The 19,071-nt window shown below is 39.5% G+C and overlaps 1 protein-coding gene across 2 annotated transcripts; it reads right to left on the bottom strand.

Annotated features, from left to right (window-relative positions):
- Window positions 1-1,583: 1,583 nt before the first annotated feature.
- rassf8b (Ras association domain family member 8b) lies at window positions 1,584-11,413 on the bottom strand. Of its 2 annotated transcripts, XM_061029744.1 has the most exons (8): window positions 11,143-11,403; window positions 8,885-9,235; window positions 8,113-8,318; window positions 7,750-7,953; window positions 7,551-7,625; window positions 7,075-7,197; window positions 6,224-6,350; window positions 1,584-5,772 (listed from the first exon to the last, which is right to left on the bottom strand). In XM_061029744.1, the coding sequence occupies exons 1-8, from the start codon at window positions 11,279-11,281 to the stop codon at window positions 5,657-5,659; spliced, it is 1,341 nt and encodes a 446-aa protein (XP_060885727.1). In that variant the 5' UTR covers window positions 11,282-11,403; the 3' UTR covers window positions 1,584-5,656. The 2 variants fall into 2 exon arrangements, with proteins under 2 accessions (XP_060885727.1, XP_060885726.1); XM_061029743.1 differs by having other exon boundaries at window positions 1,584-6,350; window positions 11,143-11,413.
- Between the last annotated feature and the right edge of the window lie 7,658 nt (window positions 11,414-19,071).

Genomic DNA, 19,071 nt, shown 5'->3' with positions numbered 1-19,071 from the left:
TACTGAGATACCCATAATGCATTGCACACAACACAACTTCAACAAACAAATTGTGACACGACCAAAACAACCATGCATGGAAGTCCCAGGTATAACAGGAGTTTAAGCATACATTTAATGTTAACTATTAACCCTGATACATAAGCTTTGTGACTGTTGCTCCAAAATATATCCTATAACATCACTGAAGAATCCAATGTCTGAACAGCATCTCTTCCAATCTTTGATTTCCTACCAAGTTGTTCACTTTAATTTTAGATTTCAATGTCAACATGTCAGTCATTTCTAATGCAGTATCAGTATGGCAGATGTATGAAAAATTACATGATTGGGACACCAAGAGGCATGCCCAGACACTTTTATTTTATAATCCCTCATTACTAAAAGTGACACAAAGACTCACACCCAAACTGGCAACAAGAGGGAGAACACACTGGGATTAAATACACAGACAATCAGGGACCAACGACACACAGGTGAGGGTAATCAGGGCGGGGCCGACACACAAGCAGGAACGTGAGGAGCAGGATCTGAAACACAGAGACGAGGTGAATACAAAAATATAAACCAGGAAATAATATTAAAACATGCAAAAACACAAAACATGAACTAATGCAGGTTGAAACCCTTTGTCAAAAAGGGGGTTTCTGTTTTGTAGCTCGTAAGTGGATAAATTGTGGTTTACATACTTTAGGCGATGTTGTGAATGTTATTGGTTATTGAACATTTTCAGATCTGAAAGATGCTTACCGGGCACTTCTTTCTATATTTACAACTTAGGTCAGCTGTGCGGGCATATAGAGTTCCATGGTATCAACCACCCAGTCACCCCTTATTTATTTTCATCAAAACATGATTAGGTATTCCCAAAGGAAAAGTTTCTACAATATATAAAGATCTTATTAACAACACATATCAACTGGACTAAAGTATTACAGAAATATTAGTATGGCATCTGGAAACCCTGAAAGCTGATACATTTCAATTTTGCAAATAGAACTTACTAAACACCCCCAAAAAACGTTATCAAATGAAATGAACAACCTAACCAAACTGCTAATTTTGCTCTTTGAATGTAATTGGCACTTTCCTACACATGATGTGGGAGTGTCCCACAGTTACTACAAGTTACTAAATACCTCTCTGAAGCATTACAAATCAATATTCCTTGCCGTCCATAATTGATCCTCCTCAATGATAATAGTGATATATTAAATGCAAATACAACCCAAAGACGTTTCTGGCTAGTTGGAAGCACAGTAAACCATGTTGGCACCCCGTCTCTCTCGTTACTTTTCGGGCATCACAGGAGAATGTGTTCATCATTTGAAAATGTGTCTCAAATGATTTAGGGTGACTTGAATTAAAAAACGTATTAAATCACATTTGATTTTAACAGCTATATTTTGGAGTCATTGTTTGATTACTAGTAGCCTATATGCACTAACTAGCTTGCCAATCTGTGACTGGGTTTAATTAAATACAAAATAACATTTACCTCTCAAACACAACAATGAATAGAGTTTTCAATTAGAAAATATCACACATGCACTTACCACAGCCAAAATAAACCCAAAATGAAATTGCTTTAAATATATTTTATTCATTTATTATTTTACATTGTTCTTGAATTGGATGTTCCTGTCTTCATTGTTGCTGACCCAAAGAATAAATTGGTAACATTCTGAGAGCTAAAAATAAAGTAGGCTAGGTACATTACAAAACAATACAAAATCACATACACAATCATTTCTCTTGTGTGATTGTTGAGTTCATGTAAGCCGGTGATATTAGCCCGCAGGATGTTTAAAGTGAAATGCTCATGTAAACACATTTGATGAGTTGCCATGTCTTCTTCACTCTTGTAGCTTACTGTACATGTATCTTTATACAAGAGAGAACGTGTATTACTACATGTACCATGAGCCACCAGAAACACTTTCTTTTTCAAAGAAAAGTCACAATCCTCTCTTAGCCAAATCCTCATTCCATAATATTTTTTATTGTTTTAGAGCCAATGCTACATGTTAAACTCAAGTTCCCATGAGAGGTAATTTGATTTAACTTGTCAAATGGCTTCAGACATCATAAAAAGCATTTTTACTTTCTGCCTATTCTTTCTTAGACAATGTTCCATTTTGAAACATCCCTGAGCCACACGTTTCTAAAATGACTTTCAAAACCACTTCATGGCTCTTTTCACAATGGCTGCATTGTTGCATTATTATATATATAAAAAAAAACATCATTGATGGCACAACAGAAACACAATGGCAATGTCTCAAAGACAAGAGTAAAAAAAAAAATAGATACAGCCAGAAATTTCCGGAAACTTCTGCCATGTTTCAAAGAAATGTAGATTTGTCTTACATCCATGTATGTATATTGTCTTTTCCAGACTTGAATAAAAAAGGTTTGAAAACCATGTGCTGGTTTGTTAAAATGTTGCTATTATGCACTGACCTGTTGGCCTGCTCTTTACCAAAGCTTAATCTCCATCAGTGTAAATGTCAACAAGGCAAAAGGGGACACAACAAACCAAAAACACAATTAATCACAGAAGAACTGGTGGAATAAGACCAATCACACATTATTGCATGCACACTGAGATACCATTAAAATCTCCCCTCTCTGGCACTCTGCATATTTCACACTCCAATCTACTTTGATAGAGTGATATGTAGACCTTATTTACATTTCTGGTTACTGATAACAGTAAGGCATGCCATTATTGAAATGGAAGTATGAACAGACGTTGAAACTGAAGGTGTTGTCATGACGATCGTAGTGTGGGGGGAGTTTTCCTCTGGTTGTCTTTGCACTGCAGAGTAAACGACAAAGAAAGATCCCTCACACTTTAACGTGCACTCACAGTGCAAACACAAGCTGCTTCCTATTGGCTCAAACACGGGCCAATAGGAAATTCAGCTTGCAGCAATTAATCATTTAAAAGCTTGTGGTTGTAAACTAGGTTTTGGGGGGGGGGAAAAGAGTAGTGAATTTGTTGAAAAGTAGAGTAGATGCAGAAATACACATGATAAATAAAAAGTCATGCTAAACAAATAATGGACACACATCAGTGAGTAAATATAATCAGGTACCGTCGAGATGGAAAAGCCCCTTCCAGAAAGATATCATATGATTAAAATGATGTTAGTATGTTTTTAATGTTGTAACTGGTAAAGGTTGGGCTACTTGTAACTATTTTATTCTAGCTTGGTGAATGCATCATTTCCCTTTGAAAGGAAGCAAAAAGGATAATACAGAAAATGAAATGGATAACCTAAAACAGCTAATGAGTAAAAGTATGGTGTTTCTTTAAACACTCTCAGTCTGTTCTCAGGTGTTAACTAAAGTTTTCTGTTGTCAAAGAAGAAAATTGTGAATCTCCAATTTTCCAAATGGAATTGAATTTTAATTCCAGTGTAATTTTCACAGCCCAAAGCACGGTAATGCCTAAAAAAAGAGGGGGGAGGGGGGGGGGGGGGGGGGGGGGCAATCTTTTCTACATGTTTGATATACAGCCACAGACTCAGAAATGATTCACAGCTAAAAAAGCATGTTGGTTGTATTTGAAGGAAAAATGTCCTGAGAGCTGTGATCATAATTATGAATCACAACCCAGAACAGATCAAATCATGAAATATCCAAATATGTTGTGTTCTGGTCTCTCTGTTGTAAGAGTCTTCATTTGATCAGGAAATATTTTCGGAGACTGGCTGCTGACTTATTTTGTCACGTTTGTGAAACATTCAGTTTTCTGTTTTATCCTGTGTCTCCATCTCAACATGTGTAACTACTATTTGAATAAAGGTGATACACTGCATACATATAAAAAGAAGTACATTCATCTAACTAGTTTTGTTTTAACACTAGCTTTGGTTCATGTGAGACATTTTTAGTTTGTTATAATATTAGAAAAAAAGAGGATGTGTGGGGTTGGAGTCCCTGCTTAATGAATAAAATATGTTAGATACCTCAGATTAAACAATGACATCTCTTTTTCTGAGGTTTTGTCATCAAATAATGTGCACAGTCAAATACAGTCATGAAGACAGATGACATCATGCCAGGAGCAACTTTCCCAAAGTGAACTTTCTGAATAGTATATGATTGTTGCCACCTGGTGGTCAGAATGGGGAAAAGCAGGTCACTGTTAACAAATCAAAAGTTTGTGAAAATGTTCAACTGAGAAAAAGAAGATATAAATGTCTCTTATACAAAAACAAATCAAGATTTTTCACCCATAAAACGTCGAATAGTAAATAGTTGAAGTTTCTCCTATCTTCTCTTCATTTTGCTTATTCCCCTTTTCATCGAACACAAAAAGCTAATTTATCACCAAAAAAAAAATTATACAAATAATCAAGGTTGCGTAAAAAAGAGAAAGTGTTCAGTAATGCTGACATCAGTTACCATGACAATGAATCACCTGAAGTGGTGCTTGGAAGTATTTCATCAATGATATATTTGCGCATAGTTCATGATCTCCCTTGAGTTCTTTCTTAACCTTAGACTTCATGACACCTGGTTTAGACAACAGCAGAGTAAGGCATCAGATATGGCTGTGCTAGTAGCACAGGTGTTTGTACATGCTCGTGCAGTGGAGTATGTTTACAAATGTCTTTATCACTCACTTCCTGAGCACTGCCGAAGTGCCCACCAGCTCAAGAGCGCCCCCTGTGGGCAGCTCCGTCACTCTGACATCTCTCCATTAGTGCATGTCCAGAGGATCCTGTTTGTGCATGTGTGTGTATGTCAGCTTATATGTGTGTGTAGCATGTTCAACAACAGAGTGTAAAATTGAATTCCCCCTCACGGGATCAATAAAGTATATCTTCTTCTTCTTCTCATATTTTAAAAGTCACACACTATACTCTTTATCAACCAGTGTAAATAAGTCTCAGAGCTCCTCAAAACATGTGTGTGAAGTTTCTTGTTCTACTTTCTTGATCCACTCTGATCCTGTATTTGATCATGTCTATAAACCCCTCTATTTCAGCCCTGCTCCGAACAGGCCGTTTCTGTGTCTGTACCTTTAAATATGTAAATGAGCTGTGTCTGACCACGCCCCCTCTCTGGAAGGAGATGGCCTTGACTTTCTTGCACCATGCCCTATTGTTTACAGTGAGAAGGCAGACTGTCGGAGAGTCACCCACCTGGGGTGATGTCACAAAGGGAAAATCTCCAAACGGCCTGTTTGAGCAGACATTTTCTTAAAGGTGGAGCAGGTAAAATACTTTTCTCATAATTAGCGGGGTTTGTGGACAGGCTAGGGACACATATTCCTGTTAGAAAAACATGCATAATATGCATCAAATGTGACCTTTAATAAATGAAATGAAGATTAACTAACATCAAAATCAAGTGAATCTTCACTGTTTGACAACAATACTTCTGCTAGCTGGTATTTGTTTTGAACTGTTAAAATTGAGCTTTTGTAGACTTGAGAGTGATTTTAACAGCTAATGAATACTGACATCAAAGATGGAAAAAGAAGCAAAACATATGAAACTCTTTCTCTCAGAACTGTCTTCATCCTTCTTAAGATGTTTTAACATCGTCCTCACTTTTTTTTTCAGCAGTTTGTGAAGTTAAGTTTGAGGTCCTGGTAACATCCAATCAAGCTGCAGGCTGAACACAGTCTTTTTAAGGGTCAAACATAGATGCCCTCGGGGTTGAGGCTGGAGGACACAGTGCTTTGAAGAGTGCGGAGGTCGCTGGGCAAGAGCCGAGAAGAGCCAAGTCGCTTCAGAGAACCAGACTCCACTTCTGTAGCAAAACAATAGAAGCAGTCAAGGACAAGGCACACACTTTGATTTTACAGTTTGACCTTTGAACTACTCTTTCCATCTGGGATCTATCTACTTCTCAGCTTATTGTACATATTTCAGCTGGAGGTTAAATCTTTTGAGAATGAGAAAAAGGATTTTCTTCTGAGTCACTGTTAAAGTCTTGCAGCGTTTTTAGAGCTGCCACAGATTTGGTCCATGTAATGGGGTTAGAGACTTAAGCTTCTGGAGCACAGCAAATATGTCATCAAACATGTCATTCTCAGGATGACCACAGGGTGGCACTGTGTACACAACAATGTGAAAACAACGTTTGTTATCAAAGCATCTTAGTTTGAATGTGTTTAGCCATGAAATTGAACTTTTTTCATATTTAAACATGGTGATCTGGAGAGTAATAGAGTATCTGTTATATGAGAGTGTATATGTGCCTTTGTTGTTTTTTCCTGCAGGCAGAGCAGGCAACACGGTGACCTTGGTACCAGTCTGCTGAATGAACTGCTGCAGGTTGACCTGTCGGAGCTCTTTTGTCAGCTGCTCCAGCTCCTGCTCTTTTTCCTGTGATGGGAAAAAAAAACAATGACAACTAAAGAGGTCAATAACACACTCAATGTGCATTATGAAACGTGGAGATAGTGGCTGCAGAAAAAGGGCTTGAACACACTGGTTATTCAACCCCGGTGCAAAACAAGCATCATTCTTCCTACTTTTATATTGTTGCATTATAAGCTGCTGTATTTAACATGTATAAAAAAACAATAATAGATCATACTCTGCTCAGGGTTTCTCCAAAAGTCATAACCAGAAGGAGACAGCTTAAAAGTAGCATTAGCTCCCAGATGGTTACGCAACCACAGGCGAGGGATTGTGTACTTATTCAGGCCCCTCTCTAATCAGGCGAAGAATGCTGTAATACCCTCCCTCTCTTCCCCATCTAATTACTTCATGCTATCCACACCCTGCTGGACCCTGCTTGTACAGAGAGCACTTTTCTGAACTAGGATTCATGTAGCCAAGTAACCATCGTGCATCCCTACAAGCCAGAGATTCAACTGTGCTTCACTGCCCACAGCTTAATGAGTTTAGATTTCTATGGTTCCACCCGTGTGCAGAGGACTGGGGCATCAAGAAGCATCAACTTTTTAATGAGTATTCTTTTAAACATATCCTTAAATTAAATTCCAATAACTACCTCCAGCATCACAAACTACAACAAACACCTGAGCACAAACTACCAAAAGTGCTTTAGATAACAGTGTTAAAGAGTAGGACCTAAGCTGACCTGTAATCTCTGGCTGGACTGGCCAAGTGAGCGTTCCAACGCCTTGCAGCTGCTCTCCAGCCGGGCTGTGTGTTGGCTCTGCTTTTCCAGCTCTGTGCTCATTTTCTCCAGCTGTGATTGCACCTGTAAACCAGAGGCAGAGTGACAGAGAGAAAAAAACACTTCTCAGAAGAGATGGGCAGGAGTCATTCATCCTCATAGAAAAGATGTAGAAGGACTTGTTCATGTTTGAATGTGTTGAGAAGACTGTGCTGTTTCATGACTTGTTTTGAACCTCACATTTCAGAATTCTTGAGTTTGGTCGTGTTGAAGCCCACCTATCTCCTATGACCTCTTTGTTGAAAACGATATCTATTGGATATGATTTATAGTGTTTGAACAGGTTGGATGAAAAGCAATTGTGCTATTTCCTGTTCTGTTTGAACGCTACCCCATGTGTGTGTGTGTGTGTGTGTGTGTGTGTGTGTGTGTTGTACCTCCTCCTCATTGACCTTCTGGTTAAGCTCCGCCTCCTGCAGCTGCTGCTCCTGTTGGAGACCTGCCTCCATACTCTGCATGGACGTCACATTAGAATCAAATGGAAGAACTGGTAAGGGTTTGTTTAAGAGACATGGTGAGTTTATAGAAGAAAGAATTCAGTGGATCCAGTTGTCTTCTTTATGGTTTCTTGCTCACCTGTATGCGTGTTAAGTACTCTGAGAGCTTGGCCTCACAGTCGCGCACGCCGCCCTGCAGCTCGGCGAGCTGTTGCCGGAGTTGTCGCTCGCTCTCCTGCTCGATCTGCAGCTCGTTCTGCCAGAATTCCTCCTCCTCCATCTCTGCATCGTTCCTCCTCACCTGCTGTTCTAAAAGCAGCAGCTCCTCTTCTAAATGTGCCTCCTAGTAAGAGAAAAATGATCAAACCTGGAAACCTTCCTGCCCAAACACAATATAATAAATATCAGAGAACACTGTAAAGTGGAAAAGATGACGCTGGGCTGTAAATGGCTTTTCTGCACACGGTTAAGTAACAGTGCTGGCAGCTGTAGTTTCACTGACTTCATTGGACTCGCCGGTGGCCTCCTCCCAGTCTCGCAGCTCTGCCTTGCAGCCCAGCAGACGACTCTCCAGGGCCTGAAGTTTGTCTCTCTGCAGCTGCACCAACCGGCTCAGCTCTCTGGATGGACTCCCAGGTACGGACGCTACTCCAACACCTCCAACCCTGTTCAGATTGAGACTCACACCACGCTGCTGGCTCTGTTTGGCTGGATGGATGATGACAATTAGAAGCAGAAAAGAAGGGAGGGAGTTGTTTCAGTTCTAAAAGAACTGAAACAATCACTAACAATAGTACCCTTAAAGGCTTAATATGTGATTTTTCACACTTAAATGTAATATAAATCAAGTATATCCTCTGAAAATAACTCTGTGATTCATGACTGTCTACAATGAGTGTAACACCCGAGTCCCACTGTCTGTGATGCTTTCAGAGTTTTCAGAGTCCTATCTTCAGTTTGTTTACATCGTCAGGACGGCCGGCTGACTCCTCCCCTCGTGTATAAAAGTTGTTTAATTGAGGGACTAGAGAAAAGAAGAATAACATACTGTACTCACTGCTTAACTGTGTTTCTAGATCACGCTCATTTCAGGTAAATTTACATGCAGTGTGAAGATACGAGCATAATAAAGATCGCTAGCATTAGCATGCTAACACAACAATGCAGCACGAGTTGTTTTGGTTTCATGCTGGTGCTCAAGGGCGACATCTGCTGGATCAAAAAAATCACATAAAAAGCCTTTAAATATACTGGGAAAAAAACTAAAAGTATACCTTCAGCATCTCTGACTTTCCCAAATATGTCCCTCAGACCCTTTGCCCCTCCAGTAAAGGTCAGAGACTTGCGCTTGGGTTCCCTTCTTTTGAGCGAGCGGTCTGTCCCTGATGGGCGGAGCTTGGCCAAAGGAGGCAGGCTCTGCCGGTAGAAGCTCCGCTCTGGGACGCGAGACTGCCCGTCAGACGTCGGCCGCTCGCTGACAGAGGGGCCGGTCCGTTGAAGGATGAGCTGGACATCGCTGGCATACTGACCCCACTTGTTGAGGGATACCACAGGGTTCTCATGCGGGGCCAGGTGACGTTCTGTTTCGCGCCATTTTTCGATCAAGGTGTACCTACCAGTTCGTCCTAGGATAAAATAACACATCGGTGTGGAGCTTAATTACTGTATAGAGATTTCAGATTGTGTTTTCTCTACCAGCGCGGGAAAAGACAGGCTGGTTTATTTCACATTTCGTCGTAGAGCTTAGTTTAAAACAGACTATATAACTTCATGCATCAATTAGTTTCAGCAACATTTTAATCAACACACCTATGGAGTTGTTCTATTTCTTTTCTATTTTATGATCAGACAAAGACCTTACTTTGTTTGGCTTTAATGTTGTTCCTTCACAACTAAAGAACATGATGTTCCATTCCATATTTCTTCCTGTACACTATCTTACCGTGCCAACTTCTTTTCCGGCGTGTTTGTCAGAGCACTTTGGAGGATAATGTTAAGTATTAACCATCCAAAACCTCTGGCCTGTCTTTTATATCGCACTTTCTGAAGTGGACTACGACTGATAGTCTAATATCATATTATAAACTTTACATGCAGCAGTTTATCCTCTTCAACACACAGTCACAACTAAACAGAGACCTATTTAAATTGTTCACAATCATTATGGTCATTTATTTATTGTTCAGAGTTTTTTTTTTAAACATTTTGACTAGTAGTAAAGTCAACTTTACAATGTGCCCAAAAGAAAATCCCTAAATTTATCAGGTATGATAACCTTTGATTGTTCAGCTCGTGCTTGTTCATCAGAACTTTGCTGCTGCTCTCTTCCTGGGAGGTCTGCTGGATCCTGAGGTATTCCTCAAGGGTCTTTTCTAGGCCCCAAAGACAACCCAACAAAAAAACAAAACAATTCACTTTCTTTGTTTTGCTGTCAACATCCGGATACAGCCGGTGAAGAAACTTGGAGCATTAATATGCCAGGTACAGTCTGAATCAATTAAGATCAGAGTGAAAAGCAATAATGAAAGGAAGCAACAGACAGTTTCAATGAATTCTTTTACCACTCGACCACGCTTGTGCTAGGAGTTCCAAATAGTTTTACTGGCATGTATTGTGAAAGAAAATCCCAGTGGGAAAATTAAACTCAATAGACAAGTGATTGTGTTGGGAAAACTACTACCAAAAATGTCTTGTGTTTCTTTCCTCATCCATCCTGATTCAAAGATCCAGTACCAGAGCAGGTTGTCACCTTCAACTGTATCCTCATGTCTGAATGGTCTGTAGTGTAAACAATGAAGAGTGGGAAGACTAGAAATGTGCTCTAAAAGTTCTCCTCTTCCTACACACTTTGGGTCCTTGTAAAAGAAGCCATTCACATCAAAGTGGCCTGATCTGGACAAAAGGCACATAGAGCACAAAGGACGGTGAAAGCCATAACTCCTGCTACACTGACACTGTGAAAGCCACGCATGTTGTAACTATTAATCTATTGAGGTTGGTGAGAAGTCCTTGTAAAATATCAGTCCATTAAAAAAAAAAAAACAGCACATAGATTTCAAGTAAAAGCACATGTTCTTATGAATTCACAAAGCTAGATGTCCAAAACAATCCATGCAATGACAAACTAAGACAAAGTGCCAACTAACTTCCCTGCACAGTGTGTCAATAAAACCAAAGTCTGCAGCATGACTCATCTTGGTCTGTTCAGCCCATTTATGGTGAAAATCTCTTTGTGCCCTCAAGTCACTTTTCATTTTGCTGCAATTTATCATCTCCAGTGTGTCTGACATCCTGCCTGGCCAGTATTGGACACAACCCACATTACAGATAATGCCCAAAGGGATTAGTAATACACCACTTTAAGTTTTCTCTGCAAAGAAGTTCAATCTGCTCCTTTAGGTTGTGTAAGTTATTTGATTTAAAAAAAAATATGTATATGTATTTAAATTCCTCCTCTTAGATTTTGTCCACCTGCAAAAACAAAAGGTAAGCATAGTATAACTTATATAGTCAAAAGTAGTTTTGAGCTTACCAATGGCTTGAGCCAAAGCAATGACCACCTCCTGGCATGTGGTGAACTCTGTGACCCCGCACACGATGCGCTGGACTCCATCCACCCACACTTTCAGCTCCATGGCCTTCATCCAGAGGCCCTCATTCCTCCACACCATACAGGGTTACCAGTAATGTTTAACTGTCCATCCTGAAGAGGAAAAACAGACAAATATCAACCTTCAGTGTTGGAAAATGAAGCCAATTTGGGAGTGCAAAGAACTGCAGTGCCTCAAGTGTCCACTTGGCTGCTAAAGCCAAACAAAACAAAATGCTGAAATCAGGGTTTCAATATGCAAATGAAATGCCAATGGGTGTCGTCACAATGACTAAAGACTATGTCCGTTATTTATGCAGTCCACAGTCTATGGTTGCAGATAAACACTTGTTTATCAAAAATATTAAAGCAGCAGATAAAAAATTCAAACAAATGGATGAAGTTCATTGTTTAATGTGAAAGGGGTTACTCAACCCCCAAAAAAGAAAATCCAGAAATACTTGATATCCAGGAGTAAAACTTCTCATTATTACATGCAGGAAAGACCTATACCTGATGATTGTTCAGCGTGAAAGCAGCGTTCTGTAAACACACCACTACAACACACAACACTTGTTCTTTGAAGTAGTTTCCTGTAGAGCTGCTGATAAATGACAGTGAGAACACACTTGTGGTGCAGTGATTGTGACCGTCTAACCGGCCTCCTCCAATATATTTTTCATTTGCCGGTGTCGGTGCAGGAAAGCTTTCAGTGGCCGCATGCACGCAGAACGAAAGCCATTTGAAAGTGCTGACACAAGCACCTCGGCAGCGAATCAGTCATTAGGAACCTGGCAAGGCCACGACAGCAGGCCGGTGCAGCAGAGCAGTGAGGGAGCTGCTGCCTAATGCTCAGAGCTTTGCAGCCCCACTGTGCGGCAGCCCTCCTTCTTCCCTGACTGGGCCATCAGCTCGGCTCTGATCCCTGACTTCCATATCGCTCGAGGCTTCGTTTAACAATTTAGGCACCTTCCATCTTCATCACAGCTGGGATGGGACCCCCAAACCCTCCTGCTATTTAACAACCGGTCTCCTTAGAGGCCACTCCTATTGAGACTGCATCACATCTCTGCACTCAGGGCATCTGGTGAGACTTCCCTCAGAGGGAGGATGATTTGTAACTGCAGACAGATACTGCATTCTGAACCCTGTTACAGCCTAATAAATGAGACTTCACCCATGAATACAGCTTAGCCCAATAGGAAAGAAAGGAGGCACAGTAAAAGAAAATGAAGGGAGTGAAGGTGTAACAGGTGACAGATGGAGAAACAAAGCAAAGAAGCTGAAGAAAAAGAATAGTAGATGTGTGGATCCAATAAACAGAGTGCAAATAGTCTGAGAAAATTATGAACACAGCCTTTAATTGTGGAAGAAACAGCAGATGTAGCCCACACAGAGTATAAAGGTACTGCTTCAATATATACATACATGTATACATACATATACATATGTATATAAACTGCAATAGAATGCAAATAGTTTGAGGTCTAATGGTTTCACAACAAACAACATCTAATCGGATGATATAACCTTCACAGCTGCATCTGAAATGTTGTAATAGAACATTTATTCAATGACAGCTGATACTGAAATCACACTCTGAGGTTTTATTCAGGAGGAAGAGCCAGTTTACACAAGCTTGTAAACTTCATCTCTCCATTTCTGCTTCTCACACACACATGCAGACCTGACACACACACTTGGGCAGATATGTGTGAAAAGTCCTGCTGAAGTCATTCCCTCCTTTGTGTTACAATGATCGTAAAGTTCTCATCCAGCAGCTACGGCAAATTCATTTCACTTCATTCAAGCTGAAAACAGAACGCCATAACAGGAGACTTTGATTTACTAATGTTTGTACATTAGAGGTAAGAGAGAAAAGAAATAAGCTATGAGAATCAATACTGTATTTCAAAACAGAAGAAGAATTTGGCCTCATTCATTAGCTTTTAATGAAAAACAGCAGCAGACTGGTGGGGCAGGGTGTCACATAAGGACTGTCTGACATGTCAGACTAACAGGTATATTTAACTAAAAGATGATTTTGATCCTCAGAGTTTCTGACGTTAAATACAGACAGGATGTGGCCCACTTAGGTTACCAAACGTTTCCTTCCATGTACCACCTCCCACTGCAGAACTACGTGACAATAAAGAGCAACCTCACCTTTAAGAAAATAAATAAGTCATCACATTTTTTGTGAGATTAATTATCATGTTTTTCTTGGCATAGTCTGGTATAAGCCATGTTCTCAGGACAAGCTTTGCTCTTGCCTTTGGACTGTTGTCCAGTCCTTGTAGCTATTTCAAAATGTCACTTATTCTGTTCCATTGAATGAAGAGTCAAAATCTAACTGCATTGAGCTAATGTTACTTAATTGATGTTGGATGTCATGCCATGTGCATCCTGTGACAACACAGGAGAGAAAATGAACAAAGTGTTTTTTGTCTGTGGGTTTGTTGAGTCCTCTGGTGTGGAAGGTTTATTCTGCTGTTTAATTCTAGCTACATTCATGCTTGTGCTGCAGCTGATTGTCTGAAGGTGATTGGTTATAGGCACTGAGTCATGTTTTTCATTCACTTTTCTTTAAAATATTTAAATGATTAACATCTTATTCTAAAATCTGTGAAAGGTACAACTAAACATGTTAAATACATTTGTCTGTTAGAAAATTCAAGGACAGTATTTCTGTAGGCTTGCACCTAATAAATAATACAATGACAATATGAAGTGGGAGAGAATAACAAATATAAAAAAAAAATCTATTTATACCTGCTTTACATGCCTTAGTTTGCAACTTGTACCTACTAAGTCAAAAAATCAGATTTGTCACCTCTAAATGAGCACGTTTATCTGACTTCATGTGATACATGGCATTACACACAGGACTCCATACAACAGGAAGCTGAGTGACAAAGAATCACTTGTTGTTGACATCCAATATTTTTTCATATTTATGGTAATAAATTCAGATTTTTGCAATATGCCCAAGATTTCTTCTGTGAGGTCTCAGACCATTTTGAGTTCAACCGTTCAGCTTTAGAGTAACACTCCTGCATATACACAATAGTTTCACTTTCCACACTTCGCTTAAATATCAAACATGACCATACCAAGTGACATTGTAGAGATATAAATGGTCAGGTTGTGTGTGTTATGTGTGGGAGCTATGTGCATCATGGATGTGTGTCTCAAATAATCGTTCAGTGTTTTCATACATGTGCTTATTTTACTGCACCATAACCCTCTCTGATTTTACATCAATACTTTTATATTTACCTGAATTATTAATTTTATCTATTACATTTGCATAGATGTACAGTACATATTTATATGTTTCAATTTGTTTAGTGTCTTGATCAGGAAGAAGAAGCAGCGGTCTACCGTGTACCTGTCTGCTATAGTCTGAATGACAATAAAGAAATCTTAAAATCTTGAAATCTTGAAATCTAGAAACTATAAGTCCATAAATTGACCTAACAATGTGTTTTCATGCCTTGTATATACTGTATACCATCAAGCTCATCCCTTGAAGTGCATGCTCCCGCTGGCCTTCTCACACAACAACACATGAGAAGGTGTTTTTCTCTGCAGCAGAGTACGAGCAGGCAGCTGTGCAGAAACAGATGTTCATCCAAGCAGGCTTACACTTTGATCCTTTTGATGAAGCTTTTCATCACCACCTAAATGAACTCAAAATCTTTTCCTTTTGAGGAAGAAGTACGGTGAATTTGGAAGCTGTGACCTGGAAACATTCTGCCACACTGGCTCCAGACTCATTAATGCCAAACTAATCAAAAGCTTTCCACAGCAGCTCTAACAGCGAGACTACTGCGGCACATTTCCATTTTCTTCTTCTCCCTGTTAATAACTTCCAACACTTGAATCCCCAAAATCTATGGCTCTCTCTCTCTCTGCAGCCATTACTTTTATTGATCTGATTTCAGACTTTTCCCTTTCTCTCTGGTCAACCTTTAATAACAGTCACGTTTAATCCCCACTCTACCAGAGGGAGAATAAATGAATCATACAGGCTACAGGGTGAGAGTATAAAGCATGCTGAAATCTGTGCATTTCTATTTTGGTTACGCTTGGTTTTGAATATATTATTCAATTTTTAGTATCAGAGCTTTGGGATAAATGTTGGTGTCCAAAGGGATTAACCTCAGGACCTGTGGGAAAGGTGCTTCTGCAGATGTTGGAATGTCCTTTTCCATTGGTTAATGGACACAGTTAAACAAACAGACCGACTGAATGCCAAACATTCCAACTGTGTGCCAAATCCTCCACGTATAAACCAGGAAGAAAGTCCAGGACAGTAAAGTTGAACCATTTCTCCTAAAGCACCACGTAACAGACACATTCAGCTTCATGTGGATCAAGCATCTGTTTTCTCTTACTTTGGTGTATGACCAAATAACACTTACAGTTAACCTGGTGTTATTCCCCACAGTCTCAGCCCTTTCTATCAAGGGCTAATTAGCAGAGGTTAGCATATTAACAAGCTACAATAAAATGGTGAACATGCTAATTATAACTGCTTAAACATTAGCATTTAGCATTGCTCTTGTGAGGACAGAGTGCTCTTTGTTCCTGGGTTTTAAATCGATGCTAAAGTAGATATACTGTACTTTAAAACTGCATTATTTCTATTGACTAGCAGCTCTCCTACGTTGCAAATACAGGTCCAATAGTATGGAAAAAGACCTGATTTGAGTTCACGATTGACCACCTGACCCACCAGTTGAGAACCACTGCTTCAGGGTTCACTACCTGTGATGAAGTAGTTGACACCAGAGCAACATGTCGAGCACCATTTCAAATATGGTCACTCCTCCAGAAAACAAAAGTGTTGACAACCAAAATGATCAACTTGAAATGGCAGTCCCCAAACTATTGGGTGATGTCATGTTAGCATGCTTGCATAGCATTTAACTCAAAGCACCAAACCAAGAAGAAAATTATTTGCCGATATGACAAGAAACTGAAAAACAGCAAAATTGGCACATTATGTTTGAATGAACTTCCAGGGTTACAAAGCCTTTCATGCATGTTTCTTCAATCATCAAGAAAAGACGGTCGAGAAGAATCTATAATACCAGTTAGATATAAGGAAACATAGGACAACGAACCCAGCTGGGGAGAAACAGGTTCCTGAAACACCGGCTGCCAGACAGACCTTTGCTTTCAGACATGAAGAATACCGTGTCGTCTGGGCTCTGAACTGTCGAGCTAAACTTAGTTATGACTTCAGTCTGCCTCCCCTCAAGTTTCATTATCGGGATGCCACAAGAAGGCAGAGTTAGGGAGATACTCGGAGTAGCAGACATTACTTGAAACATGGATGGTAATTCATAAGACAGTATGAAAGCTCCTTTAATTTCCCTGAGATGAGCACTGAAGGATCAAAGACACCATTTTAATTACTCACCAACTAACACAATTTACCAACCAAAGAGTCCATTTCCTGTTTGCTAAGCCTTGTGCTCTCTCAGTCCATCACTTAATTAGACTTTAACAAACTCATTAGGTTTGAACCCCTGACCCTGCCAACAACGTACACCACAACCATCTTTTTATTAACTGCAATCAAACAAAAACTGCACACACGTCGCTGTGAAACTACAATTATTTTTGGGCTAAACCTTGATAAAATATCTCTTAATGCCACTAAATGTAACTATAATTAGTACTAGTAGTTGACATTGTAAAGTCAACTTTATAGCCCAGCTTTAAGTTGTTATTAATTTATTTTATGAAGTATACTTTTGTTCTGATGCAGTGCATTTTAATAAGTGTTGTTTATACTTCAAATGGATTAGTTCTACTTTTAGGACAATTGCTAATTAACATTTATATCAATATTAGATAACAAATCAATGAAAAAACTATGGGGGAATACCTCTGAATACTTCAAAATACATTTCAAATTCTGCACAAAGTACAAAAAAGTCTATATGTTGATACCTGTAATTGCTAATGAATGGTCTCAGAATAGTACACTTAACTGCACTTTCTATATCTAAGTATATTTAAAGTTTACTGATTTAAGATAAGATACGATAGAACTTTAGTGATCCCCATTGTTACAACAGCTCACAAAGAACAGGAAAGAATAATCAAATAGCAAAAAGTTAAAAAAATCAAAGATGTTTACATTAGTTAAAAATATGAAGAAAAAAATAGAATAGAAATAAAATAGTACGAGGTATATACACAATTATTAACAAATATTATTAACAACAATGTTACAGTAGTATGTTGCACAGTTCTAATGGTTCAGAAATGACAGCACACTAAAGACTCTTCAATGTAATTTGAGCAGCTTGGGGGTACCATGTGACGAGCTGTACTGAGCAGACCAACAACAAAACATGACGCAATCAGGAAGCCATTTTTAAAGCAACAAGGAGGCTAAGGCTTCAGGAGGGGGTCAACGGAAACAAGTGGTGCACAGACAAAAGAGCATGCTGCACAACACAGTATCTGTGTGTGTGTGTGTGTGTGTGTGTGTGTGTGTGTGTGTGTGTGTGTGTGTGTGTGTGTGTGTGTGTGTGTGTGTGTGTGTGTGTGTGTGTGTGTGTGAGCCCACATGGCGAGGGGGGCATCACTGAATGCAAACAATCCGTCACCATGGCGACACAGCTCCCGGCTTTGTCCGGGCTTTACACAGATGACTGGATTGATTGGCGGACACGCACTGGGAAAGTAGACCAAACAATCAGTAACAATTAAGAAAGCAGCCCGTGCTTTCCTGTCACTTCCTCTTTGTTTCCTTTCAACTCTACGGGCTACAAGAAAACATGGCGTAAGGCTCTGCAGCACGGTTTCTCCAACTCAGGAATAAAAAGGGTGGAAGGTCTTAGTAGTTCTGCTGGTGGACAGTGAGCACACATATATGGTTCATACAAAAACAACATCACCCTATGGAGCATGAAACTGTTTCATTACAATGTCAACATTTCTCGTTAAATCAAAATGTCTTTCAAAGTCTACGGGCACACTAACTTTAAAAAACACTCTTACAGAAGTGTTACAGTGAAAAACAGCTTAGTTCTTTGATCCATTAAGAGTCACCTGCAGAAGTAGCATCTCCGTCAGGCTGAGCTTAGGCCCATTGGCTCTTGATGCTAAATGCTAAGCTTATCTTCCTTATGGTCTCTATGCTAGCAAGTTAAGTTCTAACATGTTTTTTAGATATCGTCATCTTCATACAACATGCTTACTAATCAGCTCCAACAAAAAGTTTGGGCTAAGATCAATCAAAACACCAAAAACAAGGCATGTTAGTATCACCATTTCTGTTCTGAGCTTTATTCTAAAATCCTGTTGCTAACAGGTTAGCATACAATGCCAGCATGGTGATGTTTGAAAGGTTTCACATGTTAATCATTTTTTCGTTTGAGATTCAGTTGAATCTTTATCTGAAGCTGAGCACTCGCAATGTACACTAAAAAGTCTGAATTTATCGTAACAGAAAACAAAAAATATTCATAAAGAAGTAATGCTCGAGTATGCAGCTGTGATCAGTCAGATGAAGCTAAAGCAAGCTATCAGCTATGCTCACATTATTGATTGATTATTTATCACACTGCTCATTTTACTAGAATAAATGTTTTTGAATAAAATAATGAGAAATATTATGTCTGTTTTCTTGATAGAGCAATTTGAGAACAGTTCACAGTAATGTGTTCATTTCTGATTAGAGGTGATTACAACATCATACCCCCCCCCCCCTCCTCAATGCCTGAACCTTCTCCTCTATCTCTCTGCTAGATGTGCTTGTTACATGGAGACACTCTTTAGAGATTACATCCACATGGAATATGTGATCTGAGGGGACTGCATCAGATTGAGGGGCTTCAGCCATTG

The sequence above is a fragment of the Labrus mixtus genome, chromosome 22 (assembly GCF_963584025.1).
Source record: "Labrus mixtus chromosome 22, fLabMix1.1, whole genome shotgun sequence".
NCBI lineage: Eukaryota > Metazoa > Chordata > Actinopteri > Labriformes > Labridae > Labrus > Labrus mixtus.
Note: the sequence above shows the minus strand (reverse complement) of the source record. Positions and strands in the feature narration are given on the sequence as shown.